This window comes from Crotalus tigris, unplaced genomic scaffold (assembly GCF_016545835.1).
Source record: "Crotalus tigris isolate CLP2741 ecotype Arizona unplaced genomic scaffold, ASM1654583v1 scf7180000017940.1788314, whole genome shotgun sequence".
NCBI classification, from domain to species: domain Eukaryota; kingdom Metazoa; phylum Chordata; class Lepidosauria; order Squamata; family Viperidae; genus Crotalus; species Crotalus tigris.
The window spans coordinates 1,214,961-1,237,552 of record NW_024096732.1 but is presented as its reverse complement, the minus strand read 5'-3'; the positions used below and the strand labels follow the sequence as shown (position 1 = coordinate 1,237,552).

At 47.0% G+C, this 22,592-nt stretch overlaps 1 protein-coding gene and 1 long non-coding RNA gene across 2 annotated transcripts; one reads left to right on the top strand and one right to left on the bottom strand.

Moving 5' to 3' along the window:
- Positions 1 to 11,355: 11,355 nt before the first annotated feature.
- On the bottom strand, positions 11,356 to 15,409 carry LOC120308704 (torsin-1B-like). The gene is made up of 5 exons (XM_039345130.1): positions 15,186 to 15,409; positions 14,542 to 14,807; positions 13,755 to 13,930; positions 13,231 to 13,358; positions 11,356 to 12,566 (listed from the first exon to the last, which is right to left on the bottom strand). The coding sequence occupies exons 1-5, from the start codon at positions 15,373 to 15,375 to the stop codon at positions 12,295 to 12,297; spliced, it is 1,032 nt and encodes a 343-aa protein (XP_039201064.1). The 5' UTR covers positions 15,376 to 15,409; the 3' UTR covers positions 11,356 to 12,294.
- A 4,459-nt stretch (positions 15,410 to 19,868) lies between these two features.
- On the top strand, positions 19,869 to 22,206 carry LOC120308703. Its single transcript, XR_005556907.1, has 3 exons — positions 19,869 to 19,940; positions 20,516 to 20,632; positions 21,592 to 22,206. It is a non-coding gene; the product is annotated as an uncharacterized LOC120308703 (long non-coding RNA).
- Positions 22,207 to 22,592: the final 386 nt, after the last annotated feature.

Sequence of the window (22,592 nt, the reverse complement as noted above, 5' to 3'; positions counted from 1 at the left end):
TAATAGATTTTATACCTTTCTTGCCTGGCATAATTCTAGCCATGGCGATGGTTCTTAGAACCAGAAAGAAAGCCTCAACGGCCCTTTTTAATGCTAGGTGTGGCCGTTGATCTAGAAAAGAATTTATAGCTTTAGAGTCCCTGAGATTGAGGGGAGGAACATTTGCACCCTGTTGCCAAATGTTCCTCAGAAGAGACACGGAGGAAGAAACAAAGGTGAAGAAAGAAAAAAGAAGAACCAAGACAGCAAGAAAATGTCTGCAGCTCAAGCCCTGTTAGCCTTTGGCTGTGATGGCGCCTCCTACGCTGTGAGGTAAGTTTCGTTGAGTCTTGTTTCCTTCAAAGCTTTAGGATATGGGCGGCGGGGGGGTTGGTTTTCCACTATTTGATGGTCCATTCTTCCTAGGTAAGTAGGGGTAACACCTGCATCTGAGGTAATAGTAACCACAGTGTATTGTGCCTTCTTAGGTGTTGTTTTTTTTTTTTTATATATCTCAAAGGCATATACTACAGCATCTTAGAAGACAGAAGACTCAGCTGTGATGGTAAAAGTACAAGAAGAAGGAATGGAAATCAAGAATGAATACGACCTTGTAGATAGTTGACTTTATATCTTTCTTGCCTGGCGTAAATTAAGCCCTGGCAACGGTTCTTAGAACCAGAAAGAAAGTTTCAATGGACCTTTTAATTCTAGGTGTGGCCATTGATTGATAATAGATTTTATAGTTTTCTGCCTGGTGTAAATTTAGCCATGGCTATGGTTCTTAGAACCAGAAAGAAAACACCTCAGTGGCCCATTTAAATGACCAACGTGGCCAGTGATTAATCATAGATTTTATAGTTTTCTGCCTGGCGTAATTTTAGCCATGGCGATGGATCTTAGAATCAGAAAAAAAGTTTCAATGGACCTTTTTAATTCTAAGTGTGGCCATTGATGGATAATAGATTTTATACCTTTCTTGCCTGGCATAATTCTAGCCATGGCGATGGTTCTTAGAACCAGAAAGAAAGCCTCAACGGCCCTTTTTAATGCTAGTGTGGCCGTTGATCTATAAAAGATTTTATAGCTTTAGAGTCCCTGAGATTGAGGGGAGGAACATTTGCACCCTGTTGCCAAATGTTCCTCAGAAGAGACACGGAGGAAGAAACAAAGGCGAAGAAAGAAAAAAGAAGAACCAAGACAGCAAGAAAATGTCTCCAGTTCAAGCCCTATTAGCCTTTGGCTGTGATGGCGCCTCCTACGCTGTGAGGTAAGTTGTATTCTTCAAAGTTTTATGATATGGAGGGAGGTCAATGGTCCCCCCCCAAAAAAAAATTGATGGTCCATTCTTCCTAGGTAAGTAGGGGTAACACCTGCATCTGAGGTAATAGTAACCACAGTGTATTGTGCCTTCTTAGGTGTAAAACCTCAGTGGCAGCTGAAGTAACGTTGATTTTTTTTTTATCTCAAAGGCATGTACTACAGCATCTTAGAAGACAGAAGACTCAGCTTTGATGGTAAAAGTACAAGAAGAAGGAATGGAAATCAAGAATGAATAGACCTTGTAGATAGTTGATTTTATATCTTTCTTGCCTGGCATAAATTAAGCCCTGGCAACGGTTCTTAGAACCAGAAAGAAAGTTTCAATGGACCTTTTAATTCTAGGTGTGGCCATTGATTGATAATAGATTTTATAGTTTTCTGCCTGGTGTAAATTTAGCCATGGCTATGGTTCTTAGAACCAGAAAGAAAACACCTCAGTGGCCCATTTAAATGACCAACGTGGCCAGTGATTAATCATAGATTTTATAGTTTTCTGCCTGGCGTAATTCTAGCCATGGCGATGGATCTTAGAACCAGAAAGGAAACCTCTCAATGGACCTTTTTAATTCTAAGTGGGGCCATTGATGGATAATAGATTTTATACCTTTCTTGCCTGGCATAATTCTAGCCATGGCGATGGTTCTTAGAACCAGGAAGAAAGCCTCAACGGCCCTTTTTAATGCTAGGTGTGGCCGTTGATCTAGAAAAGAATTTATAGCTTTAGAGTCCCTGAGATTGAGGGGAGGAACATTTGCACCCTGTTGCCAAATGTTCCTCAGAAGAGACACGGAGGAAGAAACAAAGGCGAAGAAAGAAAAAAGAAGAACCAAGACAGCAAGAAATGTCTCCAGTTCAAGCCCTATTAGCCTTTGGCTGTGATGGCGCCTCCTACGCTGTGAGGTAAGTTGTATTCTTCAAAGTTTTATGATATGGAGGGAGGTCAATAGTCCCCCCCCCCCAGCAAAAAAAATTGATGGTCCATTCTTCCTAGGTAAGTAGGGGTAACACCTGCATCTGAGGTAATAGTAACCACAGTGTATTGTGCCTTCTTAGGTGTAAAACCTCAGTGGCAGCTGAAGTAACGTTGATTTTTTTTTTTATTTCAAAGGCATGTACTACAGCATCTTAGAAGACAGAAGACTCAGCTTTGATGGTAAAAGTATAAGAAGAAGGAATGGAAATCAAGAATGAATACAACCTTGTAGATAGTTGATTTTCTATCTTTCTTGCCTGGCGTAAATTAAGCCCTGGCAACGGTTCTTAGAACCAGAAAGAAAGTTTCAATGGACCTTTTAATTCTAGGTGTGGCCATTGATTGATAATAGATTTTATAGTTTTCTGCCTGGTGTAAATTTAGCCATGGCTATGGTTCTTAGAACCAGAAAGAAAACCTCTCAGTGGCCCATTTAAATGACCAACGTGGCCAGTGATTAATCATAGATTTTATAGTTTTCTGCCTGGCGTAATTTTAGCCATGGCGATGGATCTTAGAATCAGAAAAAAAGTTTCAATGGACCTTTTTAATTCTAAGTGTGGCCATTGATGGATAATAGATTTTATACCTTTCTTGCCTGGCATAATTCTAGCCATGGCGATGGTTCTTAGAACCAGAAAGAAAGCCTCAACGGCCCTTTTTAATGCTAGGTGTGGCCGTTGATCTAGAAAAGAATTTATAGCTTTAGAGTCCCTGAGATTGAGGGGAGGAACATTTGCACCCTGTTGCCAAATGTTCCTCAGAAGAGACACGGTGGAGGAAGAAACAAAGGCGAAGAAAGAAAAAAGAAGAACCAAGACAGCAAGAAAATGTCTCCAGTTCAAGCCCTGTTAGCCTTTGGCTGTGATGGCGCCTCCTACGCTGTGAGGTAAGTTGTATTCTTCAAAGTTTTAGGATATGGAGGGAGGTCAATGGTCCCCCCCCCCAAAAAAAATTGATGGTCCATTCTTCCTAGGTAAGTAGGGGTAACACCTGCATCTGAGGTAATAGTAACCACAGTGTATTGTGCCTTCTTAGGTGTAAAACCTCAGTGGCAGCTGAAGTAACGTTGATTTTTTTTTTATTTCAAAGGCATGTACTACAGCATCTTAGAAGACAGAAGACTAAGCTTTGATGGTAAAAGTACAAGAAGAAGGAATGGAAATCAAGAATGAATACGACCTTGTAGATAGTTGATTTTATATCTTTCTTGCCTGGCATAAATTAAGCCCTGGCAACGGTTCTTAGAACCAGAAAGAAAGTTTCAATGGACCTTTTAATTCTAGGTGTGGCCATTGATTGATAATAGATTTTATAGTTTTCTGCCTGGTGTAAATTTAGCCATGGCTATGGTTCTTAGAACCAGAAAGAAAACCTCTCAGTGGCCCATTTAAATGACCAACGTGGCCAGTGATTAATCATAGATTTTATAGTTTTCTGCCTGGCGTAATTTTAGCCATGGCGATGGATCTTAGAATCAGAAAAAAAGTTTCAATGGACCTTTTTAATTCTAAGTGTGGCCATTGATGGATAATAGATTTTATACCTTTCTTGCCTGGCATAATTCTAGCCATGGCGATGGTTCTTAGAACCAGAAAGAAAGCCTCAACGGCCCTTTTTAATGCTAGGTGTGGCCGTTGATCTAGAAAAGAATTTATAGCTTTAGAGTCCCTGAGATTGAGGGGAGGAACATTTGCACCCTGTTGCCAAATGTTCCTCAGAAGAGACACGGCGAGGAAGAAACAAAGGCGAAGAAAGAAAAAAGAAGAACCAAGACAGCAAGAAAATGTCTCCAGTTCAAGCCCTGTTAGCCTTTGGCTGTGATGGCGCCTCCTACGCTGTGAGGTAAGTTGTATTCTTCAAAGTTTTAGGATATGGAGGGAGGTCAATGGTCCCCCCCCCAAAAAAAATTGATGGTCCATTCTTCCTAGGTAAGTAGGGGTAACACCTGCATCTGAGGTAATAGTAACCACAGTGTATTGTGCCTTCTTAGGTGTAAAACCTCAGTGACAGCTGAAGTAACGTTGATTTTTTTTTTTTTATCTCAAAGGCATGTACTCTACACCATCCTAGAAGACAAAAGACTCACTTGTCAACCTGCAGTGTTGATGGTGAAAAAGGAGGAAGAAGGAATGGACCGCAAGAATGAACATGATCTCCACCAAGAATGCTATTTCACCAATTATGTCAAAACTGGCCTTTAGAACAATCTCTGAAAATGTAAGCCACTTTCATGATCACACCACACTACACATTTTCATCTTATCTGTGACCATTGCTACATAATAGGGATTCTCGTTTTCTTGCCTGTTGTATTTTTAGCCCATTCTAGGTGTGTTCCATGATGTACATAAGATTCCATACTTTTCTTGCCTCCTTACTGTTAGGCCTGGCAATGGTTCTTACCACCCAAAAGAAAATGTCTATGGCCCTTTCTATTGCTAGGCTTGGTCACTGATTATTAAAACAGTAATTAGTATTCTGGCCTGGTGTAATGTTAGCCACAGCTGTACTTCTTAGAACTTGAGAAGGGCCACAAAAGCATTCCACATGCCAATCCATCCTGTAAATAATAGTGATGACTCATTTTTAGAGGTCTTTCAGTCCCTGAGCTTCCTCTGTGTGACACTCACACTGAACGGATGTGGATAATTATCGGCTCCCAGACTCACTCAGTCCATGAGCAGATACTTTGTGAGACTCACACTAGAAGTCTCTCTCTTTCAGTCCCCGAGTGAGCAGCGAGGGCGAATCACACTGGAGGCGTCAACAGCCCTCGGCTGGAAGTCTCTCCTGGTCCCTGAGACTCCCCAACTGAGTCTCAAACTGGAAGGGAATCCTTTTGGATCGCTTCCCTCACTGGTCAATGATGATCATGATGCAGTCCATGAAACCAGAGAGACAAAAGAGATGCACTATTCCTGATTCCATCTGCACCGACCTCCATGTTTAGGCATGGACCCTTGGTCACGCCTCCTTCGCCCCCTGCCACTCGCCTCAGCCCATTTACAGCCAGCTTTCCTCCTCCGTTGCCCTCCCGCAGCCATTCTCCACGGCCAGTGGACCCTTGGCCCTCTGCCCCTCGCCCTTCGGCCTGGACAATTCACCCAGACACCCTTTGTCCCGGGCCTTTGGCTATACGGGACAAATAGCCCCCAGCCATGGTGCTGCGGGGGCAGCGTGCGATGAGCAATCCCAGGGGCTGGGGAGGGCAGCTGTGATGCAAGATTTTTTTAAAAAAGTGCTCTGCTCTGCATGTTTTGGGGCCTTGCAGCTCTGACCCCAGAATCGGAAGGAGGGGGACTGGCAGCAGAAGTAGCAGCCACCGGGGCCACTGGGGAGAGCAGTCAGACAAGAGTGTGTTGGGGGAACGAGGGAGGGAGGGAGGGGCACCTCAAGGGGGCTTCACGAAGACAGCTTGACTCGCAACTCAGACGAAAGAGGGGAGGAGGAGAAAGGCCGGAGCAGCTTCTGCCACAGCCAGGGAGGTGGGTTAGGGGGGCACACAGGCAAACAGAGTGCTAGTGTGCTGCTGGAACTGGAGCGTCATGGGAGGGAAACGTGGGCTAATGGGACTGCTTGCGCCTTGGGAGGGAAGGGAGGGCAAATGGCAAGGGCTGGGGCTGATGGGACTGCGTGCGCCGTCGTGGGAGGGAAGGGAGGGCAAATGGGAAGGGCTGGGGCTGATGGGACTGCGTGCGCCGTCGTGGGAGGGAAGGGAGGGCAAATGGGAAGGGCTGGGGCTGATGGGAATGCGTGCGCCGTCGTGGGAGGGAAGGGAGGGCAAATGGGAAGGGCTGGGGCTGATGGGACTGCGTGCGCCGTCGTGGGAGGGAAGGGAGGGCAAATGGCAAGGGCTGGGGCTGATGGGACTGCGTGCGCCGTCGTGGGGGGGAAGGGAGGGCCAATGGGAAGGGCTGGGGCTGATGGGACTGCGTGCGCCGTCGTGGGAGGGAAGGGAGGGCAAATGGGAAGGGCTGGGGCTGATGGGACTGCGTGCGCCGTCGTGGGAGGGAAGGGAGGGCAAATGGGAAGGGCTGGGGATGATGGGACTGCGTGCGCCGTCGTGGGAGGGAAGGCAGGGCAAATGGCAAGGGCTGGGGCTGATGGGACTGCGTGCGCCGTCGTGGGAGGGAAGGGAGGGCAAATGGCAAGGGCTGGGGATGATGGGACTGCGTGCGCCGTCGTGGGAGGGAAGGGTGGGTAGAAGCCACGCTGGCCTTGCTGTTTGCCTGTGTGCCCCCCTAACCCACCTCCCTGGCTGTGGCAGAAGCTGCTCTGGCCTTTCTCCTCCTCCCCTCTTTCGTTTGAGTTGCGAGTCAAGCTGTCTTCGTGAAGCCCCCTTGAGGTGCCCCTCCCTCCCTCCCTCGTTCCCCCAACACACTCTTGTCTGACTGCCCCCCCCAGTGGCCCCGGTGGCTGCTACTTCTGCTGCCAGTCCCCCTCCTTCCGATTCTGGGGTCAGAGCTGCAAGGCCCCAAAACATACAGAGCAGCCACAGCACTTTAAAAAATCTTGCATCACAACTGCCCTCCCCAGCCCCTGGGGTTGCTCATTGCACGCTGCTCCCGCAGCACCATGGCTCCTGCCTGCCACCCAGTTGGCTGTGGGCTATTTGTCCCATACAGACAAAGACCCAGGACAAACGGTATCTGGGTGAATTGGCCCGGCCGAAGGGCGACAGGCAAAGGGCCAAGGGCCCACTGGCCGTGGAGAACGGCTGCGGGAGGGCAGCGGAGGAGGAAAGCTGGCTGTAAATGGGCACGGGTGAGTTGATGGGCTGCATTTCTTGGGCAAAAGGCTGCACTGCTGCTGAGGCCATCCTGACTCACAAAGGTGATGCCAAGGCACTCCTGACAGGGGTCTTCCAGCCCGATTTACTACTCTGTGAAAATCACACTGAATGAGTAGGCAGCCAGACGCTCCCAGGCTCGTCCAGCCTCTGAGCACACACTCTGTGAGACCCACCCTGGGAGGGAGACCCTTTCAATACCTGAGTGAGCAGCCAGGGCGAGTCACACTGGAGGAGTCAACAGCGCTCAACTACAAGCCTCCTCTGGTGCCCTAGCTGAGTCTCAAACTGGAAGGGAATCCTTTTGGATCGCTTCCCTCCCAACTTCATACCTGAGAAATAATGTCAGCTGCAGCCAGATCTCTTGGAACAAAAAGTAAACCTGGTGACACGCTTTAATACGAGGTATTGCCATCTCTACAAATTAATAACTAGTTTTTTGCTAGGGTGAAACATTATGTCCTCGAACTGGAAAATAAATCTGTGTGACCCTTTTAAATTCTAGATGTGGCCATTGAAACCCAGAGGAGATTTCTTGCCTGGCTTAATTTAGGCACTATGTTGCTTCTTAGAACCAGAAAGCATCTCAATGGCCTTTTTTAACGCTGGGTGTGCCAGTGATTGATAATAGATTTTATAGTTTTCTGCCTGGCATAAATTTAGCCACAGCCATGGTTCTTAGAACCAGACAGAAAACCTCAACCGCTCTTTTTAATGTCTGGTGTGGCCAGTGATTGATAAAAGATTTCTATTTGGAATAATTTTATCCACGGCTGTTGTTTAAAATGTGTAAGTTATGTTTTGACTGATAAATATTAAACATGACACACAGTATGGCGATCACCTCAAGAATTTTGATTTCTTTTGTCACACACATTTGTCTTTTTGTTCCTGAAATTTCTGTTTGACATTTATTTTTTGTAATACAACTGAGTTTTACTCCTGATTTACTGTTGTTAAGTAGTTGTGATGCTTATGGTAGACAAGTTTTATCTTTTGCCTGTTTTTATGTATTCTTTCTTATCACCATCTCTTCACCAAGAGATACCTGTTGTGATATTTATGTATTTAAACACTGAAGTTGTGTTTTCTTTCTTCTGAGAAAAATCTTTTGATGACAACTATGGTTCCTTTTACACCTCACCTTTTGTCAAAAATGTCATTTTAGTGAACTATTTAACCCATTGTATTTTATCATTGCTTTTGTAATTTTTATGTGACTTTTTATCCTTAAAATACTGGATTATGCTTTATGTATTTTATCTGTAAGACTGTATTATGTTGTGAATTGTTGTACAAACTGTTGCAACTGGGTAACGCTTGGAAGATATGATGCAGAACAATAAAGTATTTTTCAAGTCTTCCTTCATTATATCTGGGATCCTACAGTCAGGAGCTTGGACTGTTGGACACCTTGTGCTCCTGCCCTTTGCTGAAGTCACCGAGGATCATCAGGTAAGGATTTGGGAGTTTGGTATATTCAGAAATGTCCTGTTCTACCAAAATAAACTTCCAATGAAGTTTTTCTGTGCTTTCCATAACATTTTAGATATTTCTCTCTCTCTCTCTCTCTCCCCCCTCTCTCTCTCTCTCTCTCTCTCACACACACACACACACCTCTATCTCACCTATTAATCATCTATATCAGATATGTCAAACACAAGGCCCAGGGGTGGCCCGCGAAGCATCCTGGAAACAGTGAGGGAATGGCCCCCGCTGCCTTGGCCCTGGCCCAGGTCGGCCAGGAGTCAATGTACAATTTTGTGGTGGCCATCTTGGCACTTGCCCCGGTCCCACCCCCTTCTGCCAGAGACCCTCAGATCTGTCCCACTCCTGCCCAGGCCCCCACAGGCCCCCTTGACATGAACAATGTAGAGCTGGGCACGCCCGCCCAGTAGACCACACCCACTCCATCCACACCCACCCAATAGGCCACACCAATCTGGCCACACACACCCCAAGCAACCACAATGCTGATACGGCCCTCAGTGAAATTGAGTTTGACACCCCTGATCTATATCTATTTAATCTATCCAGTAACCTTTTCTACTGTACCTTAGGGGAAAAAATGTCATGGGCTTACCTGGCCACAGGAGGGCAGCGTTCCCTGTTTCGCCCTCCCAAGTGCCCTATTAGAAATGAAATTTTAGCTCCTGCAATTATCTTTTATATTCCCAGCAGCCCCTTCTGTGGCTGCTTTGAGCTTCCATCCAAGGAAGGAAATGAAATAATAAAAATAAGCCACCCCAGGGCTTCTTTGCCAAACGTTACAGCACACGCTGACCACAGGAGGGCAGACTTTGCTGCTTTGACTAAACTCCGTTTTATAGGTGTTTGCTTATTAGGTATATTCCTTTATCAAAGGTGTACTGAGTGCCCCTGGGACACAGGTCAGCAACCTGCGGCTCCAGAGCCGCATATGGCTCTTTGAGCCTTCCCCTGCGGCTCCCGCCTCCTCTGCCATTTGCAGAGAGAGGCACTTGGGCTTCCCCCCCCTCTCTCTCTCTCTCTCTCTCTCTCTCTCTCTCTCTGTCTGTGTAAAAAAGAGAGCGGACTCACGGTGTTCTCCGAGGAGCTGAAAAGCTTACTCGGCAGCACTCCTCCATTTTGCTGCGTCTCTGCAGGAAGCAGGAAACAGGAAGCAGGAAGGGCAGGAAACAGGAAGCTCGCTAGGCCAGCTATGCTGACTCAGGAATTCTGGGAGTTGAAGTCCATGAGTCATAAAAGCGCTACCCTGAGCTTGTTGGAGAAGAGCTTGAAGCCAGCTTGCCAGGTAAGCATAAGAAAGCACTAACTTGTAGGAATCATAACAAATCACCAGAATTCTTGATCAGGGGTTATGATGGAAGGCGTCCATGAGAAGGCAGACTTTCCTGCTTTTACCAGCTGGTCTTGGGGTGAAGAGAATCCAAGTCCTGCCACTAGACCTCCCACTTGTGATTGGCACAGCCTCCACAAAACAACACAACTCCATATTTTGAGCTGGAGCACAGGCTTGAACCAGAGGAGCTGTTCAAAGGGACATTTCCCCCAAACCCTGAATTAACCACAAAACAACGGCTAAAAGGAGAATAGTTTCTCCTTTCTGTATGTTTTTCCTTCTAAACAGTAGAAGAAAATACAGTGAGCAATTGTTTTGGGAGATTAATAACAACAATAGAGTTGGAAGGTCTTGTAGTCCAGCAGGAAAGCCTATAGTACCATTTCAGACAAATGGTTGTCCAGTCTCTTCTTAAAAACTTCCAGTGTTGAGCATTCGCAATTTCTGGAGGCAGGATGCGAAGGGCACATTTCCACAAGAAAATACGGCTAGGAAAGAAGCTAATATTATGCTTGGGGAAAACCTAAAATCTATCTCTTATATAAAACACAAGATTGAATTGGTTAATCATTTCTTTACAAGCAACCTTTTCCAACAAAGGTCACAATATGCGTTTCTATTTGCAAAATCTTGATTCCTGTTTCAGTGTTCAGTAGGGTATTGCCCTTAATATACAAATAAAGCAGCAATATCTGCAGAGGCCCATTCCCACAGGAGCATGCTGGCAAAGCTCTCGGAGCAAGCTGACCCTCACCACTCACATTTAGAAACACCAGGATCGTGATGGTTGCCAAATTCTTGGCCAAAATAGCATTTTTGGGTTCATTTGCATGACGCAGACAAGAGAGCTTCAAGGAACTTAAGGTTTGGGCCTCCATCTTTAATCCAGTCCTTGACTTATAAGTTCATTTAGGGACTGATCAGAATTACAACATCACTGAAATACGTTGAGGACCACCTGTAGACTACCTGCATCTGTAGAGGATTCAAATTATGCATTTGACCCTCGAAACGTACAATTCATGCTTTGAAAGGTATTTATCTTTATTACTCTCTATCCTTCCACTTTATTCATTGGAGAAGCTTCAGGGTTTTTTTTGCCAGTTGTTAATAAGTCACTTTTTTCAGTGAAGTTGTAAGACTGAATGGTCACTAAACGAACTACTGTAAGTTGAGGACTATCTGTACAACTGCTAGAAGCAGAAAAATTTGGAAAATGTTGTCCTGAGGTGGGTTAGGAAAGACTATAATAGACAAGCAACTGGGAAAAAAAAACCAAGATTCCACCCAAATCATTTTCATCACTCATTTATTATAATTTCACTTTTTTACCCTAGTTGCAGTCAGTCATATTATAACTCTAGTGTTCTGCATATAAAACACTCATTAAAAAAATACATTTCTTTTGTTAAAAAAAGTGAAATGGCTAAGTAAATTGCACACCCAGTTTGCAGATGTTGGATTTTAGGTAACAGGCTTGCAAACCACAGAAAGTCGCATCAGTGACCAGTGAAGATGCAACTGTAAAAAAAAAAAAAAAAAAAAAAATTATCTGGATTCTTGGCAGCCTATCCCCAGGAAAATCATCTTCCATATAAACCTTACGAGGACTGGAAACTTGGTCTGGAAAAAAAGACAACTGCCAGATAAAAGGCTTATAATTTTTTTTTTCATGGTGGATGGGTCCTTGAGCATAACTGCACCCCTCCATGGTCTCAAGAGGTTTATGAGCTATTTTTCCATCCATAAACCTCATGAGGACCAGGAGCTTGATCCAGAGAAAAGCATGTCAGATGAAGGAGAAAGTTTTTCCCCTGAATTGAATGGGTTCTTGAGCATAGTCTCAAGAGGCATATGAGTTATTTTATCAAATTGGCCTACAAGATACCCTGAACTGACACAATCTCTACAACATAACACTCATCAATACTGACCTAAGAAGGCACGCTCTGGTTTTGACCTTTCTCTAACCTGAAATTCTCAAAAAGTAATTTTTTGGGGGTGCACATGGGGTGAGACAAGAAGACAGATCTCATTTAACAATATTTAGTGGTTCTAGAGGCTAGCTCAGAACTCTGTTTAGTTCATTCAGACTGTTACAAGTAATCAAACTGAGTAAGTATCTTCAGTATCCCCCCCTCCAGTAGACTGAATTGTAACTTCTACACCTCCCACTAGGGAGTATTAAAAAGTGCAGCACAGTAGAAGATGCCCAGAGCAATATTTTTCGGGTGTCCATATCTGGGGAAGAAGGAACGATGCCCCCAAAGCTTCCAGTGGCTGTGAAAAAACTCCCCAAACTTTTAAAAAAGTGCCTATCCAGAGACTGCTTTTTTTTTTCTTTTTTAAAAAAGTGCACAAATAGAGAAATCGTTGCATAGATTTTCTCCCCTGGTTTTGGGACTCTTAAAAAGAAGACAGAGGTCCGTGCGGTCCTTCATAGAAATCCAGCTTGGTCTGCACGGTTTTACAGCCTTTGTCCGAGTAAATCTTCTCGTCCTTGGGGAAAAAGGTCATCTCGTCGGCCACCTGGTTGACGATCTCTTCGTTGATCGGGTTGCCGCGGGATTTCATCTCTGCCCGGATGCACATCTTGACGTGCTTGTACTCCAGGGGAAGGAACGGAACAAAGTAATCGATGAGGTTTCGGTCGATCAGGCTGCTGTGCCACAGGCCGCCTGGGGAAGAGATGAGGTGTGAGAAAAGGGGGAAGCTGGAAGGGAAGCGGAGGTGGTCCCTGGGAAAGGGGGCCCACGTCCGGTTTTCACGATGAATGCTAAAGATCTCCTGCTACGCCTGCCAAGGTAGGTACTCATAGCAGGGCATTATCTGTAGTGGCTCCCTCTTCTTCCTGCAGTGTTTGCCTTAAATAGATTTGAGAGATGCCTGAGGTATATTCTCTCCAAACAGTTCCTGGTTGAACACTTCTGTCTTTAGTCTTCCCTCTCATGGATGGGTGATGGATAAAATTTTCTCTACTGGCCTCCCTCCCTCCCTTCTTCTCCCTTTTGTTTCCCTCCCTTCCTCCTTCCTTTTTCTTCTTTCCTTTCTCTCCCTTCCTCCCTTCTCCTTCGTTCCTTCTTTCTCTCCCTTCTTTTCCTCCCTCCCTTCCCAAAGCATATTATCTGAACCTCCCCTTCCTTTCCATTATCCTCATCGTTGTCTCTATCTTCCCATCTTCCTCCAATTTCAACACAAAATCTTTCAGACAGCCTGGGAACTGATAATATGCAGATGCTGAGCTGTCAAAGACACCCAGAACATCTTGGTATTTACAAAACCTCTCTTTTGTGTGGGATTTGGGGGTGGGAAATCCAACGGCGACCCAAGACCACTACTCACTGTTCCTGTTGTTGAAAACCCCCAGGGACAAGACCACTTCCAGATCTTTCAGCCCGATCTCGTCCCTCTCTTGGCCGTTCCTCCAAAAATCTAGCGCGACTTTCGTGATCAAGTCACCGCCCGCGTTACTGTTGGGAAGCAGAGGTTGAAAAGAACCAGCATTAAAACCCAGCCCTTTCCCACACCCAATATAACCCATGGGTCGCTTAAGACACAGGTCGGCAACCTATGGCCTCACCCTCTGGGCGGAAATAATGCCCCAAGTGATGCGTTCCCACCCCTGGTGAATTCTTGCCTGCACCCTAGGGAGGGTGATCACTGTCTCTCAAAAGGGCAGAGATCCTTGCTTAAGCCTTCTCACAACCCCATAAATATTGGGCTGAGTTGTGGCTGTGAGTTGAGGATTAGCTGTAGTCTTAGAGCAACTGTATTTTAGGTTAGACGGAAGGAAAGCAGCAGAGAGCGTTTCATTCCGATCATAATAAACTCAGGTTAACTTATTCAGACCCCAGATCTGCCAGCACCTGAGGAAAATGAAGATGGCTCTCCGATACGACACGCCGTCAATCTGCTCGTAGTAATCCAGGAAGGGTTTGATGGCGTCAATCAGCCCCGGGTGCAACTTGTCCATTTCGTCAAAGATGAAGAGGGACTTTGCGCAGCTGCTCACGTTGCCTCGGATCCATTTCTGCAGCTGGTCCTGGAACCCAGGAGGGCAGAGGTTAACAGCTGTGCAAAGATTCATCTCCCCGTTTCGACCGGAAGGCCATCGGACCAGACCTCCAGTGTCACTTAATGACTGACTCACTTAGCAACAGAAACTTTGGCCTCAATGGTGGTGTTCGCTCCAGGACTCCCTAGAAACCCAGAGCAGAATCCTTCCTCTTAAATACTCAGAATTTTTATTAAAGTTTTGCTTTGTGTTCTTCTCAGCTTCTTCCTTCCAACTGCTTCATCTTTTCTAGAAGTCACAAGGTTATTATTTTACAAAAGGGGATCTCAGGCCTTGTGGAACCAGCTAAGCTCGTTTCTGTCTTTTTTCTGGTCTTTCCTGGAAAGGGCACCAGAGGACAAATAAACAGCATTTCCTGGAGGGGACAGCAGCTACTGGTTCCCAGCTCCTTTCCTTCCACGATTATTGGGGAGTGGGTTAGAGGGAGTCCCACCTTAGCCACAATTCTCAGACTTATTCTCTTACCCTCACTTGGCCTGTTGGTAAAACGGGCCCAACAGCAGCCCAGAAGGGGCTGTAATTCTGACAAAGACTCTGCAAAAAGAGTCGCATGCACCCAACTCAGGCTTTGCTCTCACCTTGTAGAGGGGGACCAGGTGCTCGTGCGGGAAATGCAGCGTGGAAAGAAAGAGGTGCACAAATTTGCTCTTGAGCCCGGCTGGGTAGAGCTTCTCAGTGATAATCTGGCTGACAAAGTTTTTGCCCGTCCTGGCCCAGCTGTGCAGCGAGAGGACCAGCGGCTTCTTCGGGTTGGGGTTGTTGATGAAGCCGGTCAGCGCCTTCAGGATGACCCCTTGGGCCAGGTGCTGGCCGAAGAGCCTCTCGTCCAGGGCCTGCTGCAGGGCTGTGGAGAGAAGGGATGAGAAAGGGAACAGGAAAATGAAGAGGAGGGAGGGAGAGAGAAAGAGGGAGGGAAGGAGGGAGCTTTTGATAGCCTCCAGGGATGGAGTCCTGGACACTTAAGACTTTAAACAGGTGCAGAGACGGGCTGGGGAAGATGGGAACTGTGTTCCCAGGTTTCCAGAAGCAGCTTGCAGACAAGACCAGCTGGGGATGATAGGAGATGGTATCCTCTACCCTGAAAGCACCTGCAGAGGCAGGTTGGGGAGTATGGGAGATGTATTCCCCCAACGTCTCCCAGGGGAGAGAAGGACGAGGCTGACCTTCCCGCCACCGGGCAGCAGCCGGCCGGGCTCCGGGCTTCCCCCCCCCTCCCAAATACCTGCAGGGTCGGGTCGGTGGTCGTCGGGAGGGCAGCACTCCACGAAGGCGCAGTAGAAGCGGGGCGAGGAGAGGTAGCCGGTCAGCATGGAGGCCGCCCCGATGGCCAGGCTGACGCTGACCGGCTCCAGCGCCGCCGACCGCAAGGCGCCCAGCAGCAGCAACGCCAGCAGCCCCGCCGGCCGCTGCATGACTGCCGCTCCGGCGCCCGCGACTACAACTCCCGGCAGGCACCGCGGCGGCACTTCCGCCCGGCTCTGCGCGCGGCAGCCGCCATCTTGGTGGAGGGCGCCCCGACCCTCCTGTGGTTGACAGCCCCGCGGGGCAACTCAAAGACCCTGCAGCGTGGCTCTCCGGGTTGGGGTCTCCCTATCGTGGCTTGTTCTATGCCACGATGGCTGGGTAGCTGTATTGCTTAGGGACGGGAAATTGTGTTATTAAAAGGTTAAAAGGTTTATTTTCTTTTGTGGCTGCAATGCCTGCTCTGACCACAGGATGGCACAGTTTTCCGTCCTGTAGCAATAGAACTGAGGCCATCACAAAGGACCTACGATTCCTCAATGTTAACGCTAAGGGACAGAAAAGAGTGCCCTCCTGTGGTCCCAGTAGGAAGCGCAACCAGACCAGGAAAAAAACCTTTTCAATAGGATTTTAAGGTTATTATTCTGCATCTTTATTATTAGAAGCCCTGTTATTAATATTAATAGAGCAACGGGAGGCCCAGGGGCTGCAGAACAGGCACAGAAGTAAGAATGCTGCTTCAAAAGCCTTAATCCGACATATAAAAGCCTGACAGATTCAATGGATAGAAGATAATAATCTTAAAATATTGTTAAAAGGTTTATTTTTTTTCTGACTGCAATACCTGCTCTGACCACAGGATGGCACATTTTTCCATCCCTTAGCAATAGTACTGAGGCCATCTATATAGCACAGGGCATGCTTCAAGTGCCATCCTGTAGTTATTTTGGGCATAGACGCCTGAGAAGGACTACAAAGACCATCTGTAGCACAGGGCATGCAAAGAGTGCCCTCCTGGTTTATTTTGGTCATGGTAGCTGAAGGGGACTACAAAGACCATATGGTTATTTTGGGCATAGCAGCCTGAGAATCACTACAAAGACCATCTATAGCACAGGGCATGCTAAGAGTGCCCTCCGGTTATTTTGGGTATGGCAGTCTGAAGGGGACTACATAGACCATATATAACAAAGGGCATGAAAAGAGTGCCCTCCTGTGGTTATTTTGGGCATAGTGTCCTGACAGGGACTACAAAGACCATCTATATAGCACAGGGCATAAAATGAGTGCCCTCCTGTGGTTATTTGGGGCATAGCGGCCTTACAGGGACTACAAAGACCATCTATAGCACAGGGCATGAAAAGGGTGCCCTCTTCTAGTTATTTTGGGCATAGCGGCCTGACAGGGACTACAAAGACCATATATAACACATTGCATGCAAAGAGTCCCCTTCTCTGGTTATTTTGGGCATAGCGTCCTGACAGTGACTACAAAGACCATCTATAGCACAGGGCATAAAAAGAGTTCCCTCCTGTGGTTATTTTGGGCATAGCAGCAAGAAAGGGACTACAAAGACCATCTATAGCACAGGGCATGCTAAGAGTGCCCTCCTGTGGTTATTCTGGGCATGGCAGCCTGAAGGGGACTACATAGACCATATATAACAAAGGATATGAAAAGAGTGCCCTCCTGTGGTATTTTTGGGCATAGCACCCTGACAGGGACTACAAAGACCATTTATAGCACAGGGCATGCTAAGAGTGCCCTCCGCGGTTATTTTGGGTATGGCAGTCTGAAGGGGACTACATAGACCATATATAACAAAGGGCATGAAAAGAGTGCCCTCCTGTGGTTATTTTAGGCATAGCGTCCTGACAGGGACTACAAAGACCATATATATAGCACAGGGCATGAAATGAGTGCCCTCCTGTGGTTATTTTGGGCATATCAGCTTGACAGGGACTACAAAGATCATCTATAGCACAGAGAATGAAAAGGGTGCCCTCTTCTGGTTATTTTGGGCATGGCAGCCGGAAAGGGACTACAAAGACCATCTGTAGCACAGGGCAGGAAAAGGGTGCCCTCCTGTGGTTATTTTGGGCATATCAGCCTGACAGGAACTACAAAGACCATCTATAGCACAGGGCATGCAAAGAGTGCCCTCCTGTGGTTATTTTGGGCATGGCAGCCTGAAGGGGACTACAAAGACCATATGTAAGAAAGGGCATGAAAAGAGTGCCCTCCTGTGGTTATTTTAGGCATAGCGTCCTGACAGGGACTACAAAGACCATCTATATAGCACAGGGCATGAAATGAGTGCCCTCCTGTGGTTATTTTGGGCATATCAGCTTGACAGGGACTACAAAGATCATCTATAGCACAGAGAATGAAAAGGGTGCCCTCTTCTGGTTATTTTGGGCATGGCAGCCGGAAAGGGACTACAAAGACCATCTGTAGCACAGGGCAGGAAAAGGGTGCCCTCCTGTGGTTATTTTGGGCATATCAGCCTGACAGGAACTACAAAGACCATCTATAGCACAGGGCATGCAAAGAGTGCCCTCCTGTGGTTATTTTGGGCATGGCAGCCTGAGGGGACTACAAAGACCATATGTAAGAAAGGGCATGAAAAGAGTGCCTTCCTGTGGTTATTTTGGGCTTAGCACCCTGAGAGGGACTACAAAGACAATCTATAGCACAGGGCATGAAAAGAGTGCCATCCTGTGGTTATTTTGGGCATAGCGGCCAGAAAGGGATTACAAAGACCACCTATACTACAGGGGATGAAAAGAGTGCCATCCTGTGGTTATTTTGGGCATAGCAGCCAGAAAGGGATTACAAAGGCTACCTATACTACAGGGGATGAAAAGAGTGCCCTCCTGTGGTTATTTTGGGTACAGCGGCTAGAAAGGGGCTTCTAAGACCATCTATATAGCACAGGCCATGAAAAGAGTGCCCTCCTGTGGTTATTTTGGGCATATCAGCTTGACAGGGACTACAAAGACCATCTACAGCACAGGGCATGCTAAGACTGCCCCCGAGTTATTTTGGGCATGGCAGCCTGAAGGGGACTACAAAGACCATATGTAAGAAAGGGCATGAAAAGAGTGCCTTCCTATTTTTATTTTGGGCTTAGCACCCTGACAGGGACTACAAAGACAAACTATAGCACAGGGCATGAAAAGAGTGCCATCCTGTGGTTATTTTGGGCATAGCGGCCAGAAAGGGATTACAAAGACCACCTATACTACAGGGGATGAAAAGAGTGCCCTCTTGTGGTTATTTTGGACATATCAGCCTGACACGGACTACAAAGATCATCTATAGCGCAGGGCATGAAAAGGGTGCCCTCTTCTGGTTATTTTGGGCATAGCAGCAAGAAAGGGACTACAAAGACCACCTATAGCACAGGGCATGAAAAGAGTGCCCTCCTGTGGTTATTTTGGGCATAGCGGCAAGAAAGGGACTACAAAGACCATATATAACACAGGGCATGGAAAGGGTGCCCTACTGTGGTTATTTTGGGCATGGCAGCCTGAATGGGACTACATAGACCATATGTAACAAAGGGTATGGAAAGAGGGCCCTCCTGTGGTATTTTCAGGCATATCAGCCTGACAGGGACTACAAAGACCATCTATAGCACAGGGCATGCAAAGAGTGCCCTCCTGTGGTTATTTTGGGCATAGCGTCCTGACAGGGACTACAAAGACCATCTTGAGCAGAGAGCATGAAATGAGTGCCCTCCTGTGGTTATTTGGGGCATAGTGGCCTTACAGGGACTACAAAGACCATATATAACACAGGGCATAAAAAGAGTGCCCTCTCAGCATAGCGGCCTGACAGTGACTACAAAGACCATCTATAACACAGGGCATGAAAAGGGTGCCCTCCTGTGGTTGTTTTGGGCATGGCAGCCTGAAAGGAACTACAAAGACCATATATAACATAGGGTATAAAAGAGTGCCCTCCTGTGATTATTTTGGACATATCAGCCCGACAGGGACTACAAAGACCATCTACAGCACAGGGCATGAAAAGGGTGCCCTCTTCTGGTTATTTTGGGCATGGCAGCCTGAAGGGGACTACATAGACCAATGCGTGGTGCGCATGCGCGGCGCCGCCGCATGCGCGGCGCCGGCCCCTGAGGGGGGGAAAATGGCGGATCGCCTTCTTTGGCGACCCTCCTAAAATGGTCGATCGACCCAAAATGGGGTCGCGAACCATAGGTTGAGAACCGCTGGACTAGAAAGAACGTCTATATAGCACAAGGCATGGAAACAGTGCCCTCGTGTGGTTATTTTGGCACTTTTAAGACTTTTAAGACTTGTGGACTTCAACCCCCAGAATTCCTCAGCCCTCATGGCTGTTTGAGGAATTCTGGGAGTTGAAGTCCACAGGTCTTAAAGTTGCTTAATTTGTAGACTCCTGAGTTAGCTGGTTTGTCCTTCTGAGCTCTTCTACGTGCAACCCCCCCCAATCCCTTCCCTGTACCCCAAAAGACACAGGAATGAAGTGTAAAATAAGAAAATAAAAGAACACAAACTCCGTTTTTTTTCTTTTTCAGCTGTCTCAGGCATGTCACGTGTCACAATGTTGCAATGCGGGACTGAAAGGCTCACCCAATCTACTTCCGCCATGTGACCAGTCACCAAAAAAAAAAAAAAAAAAACACTTCCGGCTCCTTCTCTCCATGGCCGCGGAGGCCTCGTTTTGGTCGCCGTTTTGCCTGTCTCAGGTCAGTAGCCTTTCTGAATTCGTTCGTTTTTGTGAACACCCCTAAACAAACGCTCGTCCCTGGGGGGGGGTTACGTGTGTATAGCCATTTGTGTTAAAATTAAGAATAAGTCCCGCTTGAATAACTGCACCTGCTTTTAATTAAACAGCCGGTTGCATTTAAACATGGCGACCTTGTTAAAGATGGACTCTATGGCTCCCTTTTTGTCCAGGCACCCAGCGGAAAGGGTTTTTTTTTAAATAAAATAAAATAAACTCCTAGGGTTTTTCTTTGCATTTGTTCCAATTTACTGTGCACTTGAATAACTGCACTTGCTTTTAATTAAACAGCCAGTTGCATTTAAACATGGAGACCTTCTTGAAGAGCCACTGGCACCCAGTGGAAAGGTTTTTTTTTAAAATAATAATAATAATAATTAAAAAAAAACTCCTAGGGTTTTGCTTTGCATTTGTTCCAATTTACTGTGCACCCTGCTTTTAATTAAACAGTCAGTTTCTTGTCCTCTGCATTTAAACATGGAGACGTTGTTGAAGAGCTACTTATAGACTCTTTGGTTCCCTTTTTTTTTTTTCCAGGCACCCAGTTCGCCACCTCCGCTTCAGCTCCCACAGCCTCATCACGGCCAACATCCCCAATGAAAAGACTCCCGGAGGGGCCAGCATCACGGACGACGACTTGACCACTCAGCGAAGGTGAGAGCTGACCTTCACGGTGGTACTTTTTATCTCAACCAGCAGGAGGCGCCCTGTGACACCACTCAAGGTTGCTAGACTACAATTCCCAGCAACTTTAGCTAGACAATATTGTGGGACACTGGGAGGCATTCTCCCAAGTTGGCCTTCCTCAGTTTCAATCAAGGGTCTTCCAACTTGGCCCTTTTATGACTTGTGGATCAACTTTTAAGTCATAAAAGGGCCAAGTGTGAAGACCCCTGGTTTAAACAAAGGGAAAGAGAAGAAGCCACAATGGAGGAGCCTTTGAGAGCTTATAGTGGCAGAGAGCCAGGATGTTGTGGCCAAGCCAGGTTTAGGATGGGAGGGTAGCCAGCTATAAATCGCAGGCAAGCTCTAGTGAGCGGCAAGTGGCTTGGAAGAACAAACCGTGGGTGATGGGTGGTAAGATGTTCCAGCACCCATTATTATGGGTTGGCTTGGCTAAGGTTGATGGGGATTATAGTCCATCTGGGGATTGAAGACCACATGTCTTACCATGGCCAAAGTTGAGAAGCACTACTCTAAAAGTAGAACAACCCGGAACCAGTAAGGGTGCTCCTTCAAGCACATGGGCCTACTCTGAATTGATGTGCTTGCATTTTAACATCTCCTTGGCCCTAGAGAGGAACCAGAGTCTGGAGCAGGGGTCCTCAACATGCTGGCTGAGGAATTCTGGGCGTTGAGGTCCACAAGTCGTAAAAGGGCCAAGTTTGAAGACCCCTGGTCTGGAGCAACATTCTTCAATCTGGGCAACTTTAAGACATGTGGACCAATTCCCAGAATTCCCCAACCAGCTTGAATTTGAAGTGCAGACATCTTAACGTTGCCAAGGTTGGAAAGTTGCTCCAAAGGGTTTTGAACTGTTGGGAACCAGGCTGGTTGAAAAGCACCCTGCTTATTTTCTTTTCCCTTTTCTCCCCTTGCTTCTCTCTGAACAGGCACAGAGGCATTATCTACACCTACGAATTCTCCACAGACAAGCTGGTGGCAGAGAGCGTCCTTCCTATCTGCTGCTCCTCTTACAACGAAGTGGTCGGCTACAGCTACAACATTGGCCTTGTGGTCCCCTATGACAACATCTAGGCAGGGTGGGAAGAAGGGAAGTCCAGCTGGGTTGGACCCTGGAGAAGGAGAACCCCAAGGATGGCGTTCCTGCAGACCTCTTTGGAGGGCTCGGAAGCCACGGGTTGGCCAAGCAGGCAGCAGAAGAAGGGGGGACACATGGGGGTCTCCCCAAAGCTTTAACAACAGTGCTGTAGGACCGAAGAAGAGATGGTGGGTAACAGGAGCCATGATAGATAGGCAAGAATCAGGAGAAGATAATAAAAGCTTTAGCCCATAAATCAGGAGGTAGTAAGACAGGTTGTAGCCCACGTGTGCAGAGACCATTCTGGTGGAAGGGAGGGCTTCCATTCCTTGCACCTAGCTGAAATAGTTCAGTGCTGCCTTTCTGGAACAGGCACCGACGTTACCTGCAACATCTGGAGATCTTAAGAAGAAGAAGAGACTTTGGGAGCGTTTTTCTTGTAAATAAAATATCTTTATTAAGCGTTGGTCTCGGGATGAGGGGGTTGGTATGCTTGAAAAGGGCTGTTTTATTGTCAGGGTTGCTGGTTTTCAAAATCCCACCTTAGGAGATGATCCAGAGGCCATCCCAGTTGGAGAAAATCCCGCCACAGGTAAGTCAAGCGTGTGTAAGTATCCTTTCTTCTCCAGCTCCACTGGCACTTTGCCTGATCGCACCAGGACTGCCGAAGCAGCACCCCTCTTTAACCGTGCTGCCTGGGGCTGCTTGGAGTTGTATTGCATCTCTAACTTGGTGCAGTATGAGGATCTTTCCCTGATCCGCTCTCTATGCCGGTTCTTTGGCTTGGTCACAAAACGAAACACAAGTCGTGGGGCCTTCCTGCTGGGTGGGCTAGGGCAGCTGCCAAACTAG

Bases quoted from the DNA above. Each gene is read 5' to 3' on its own strand.
- LOC120308704 (XM_039345130.1), bottom strand. From the start codon at position 15,375: ATGCAGCGGCCGGCGGGGCTGCTGGCGTTGCTGCTGCTGGGCGCCTTG. The intron at 13,359-13,754 runs GTGCTGGCAGAT...GCTTCCCAACAG, and splicing joins GCCATCTTCATTTTCCTCAG to TAACGCGGGCGGTGACTTGA. The intron at 12,567-13,230 runs GTGAGTAGTGGT...TCTCTTCCCCAG, and splicing joins GGTTTTCAACAACAGGAACA to GCGGCCTGTGGCACAGCAGC.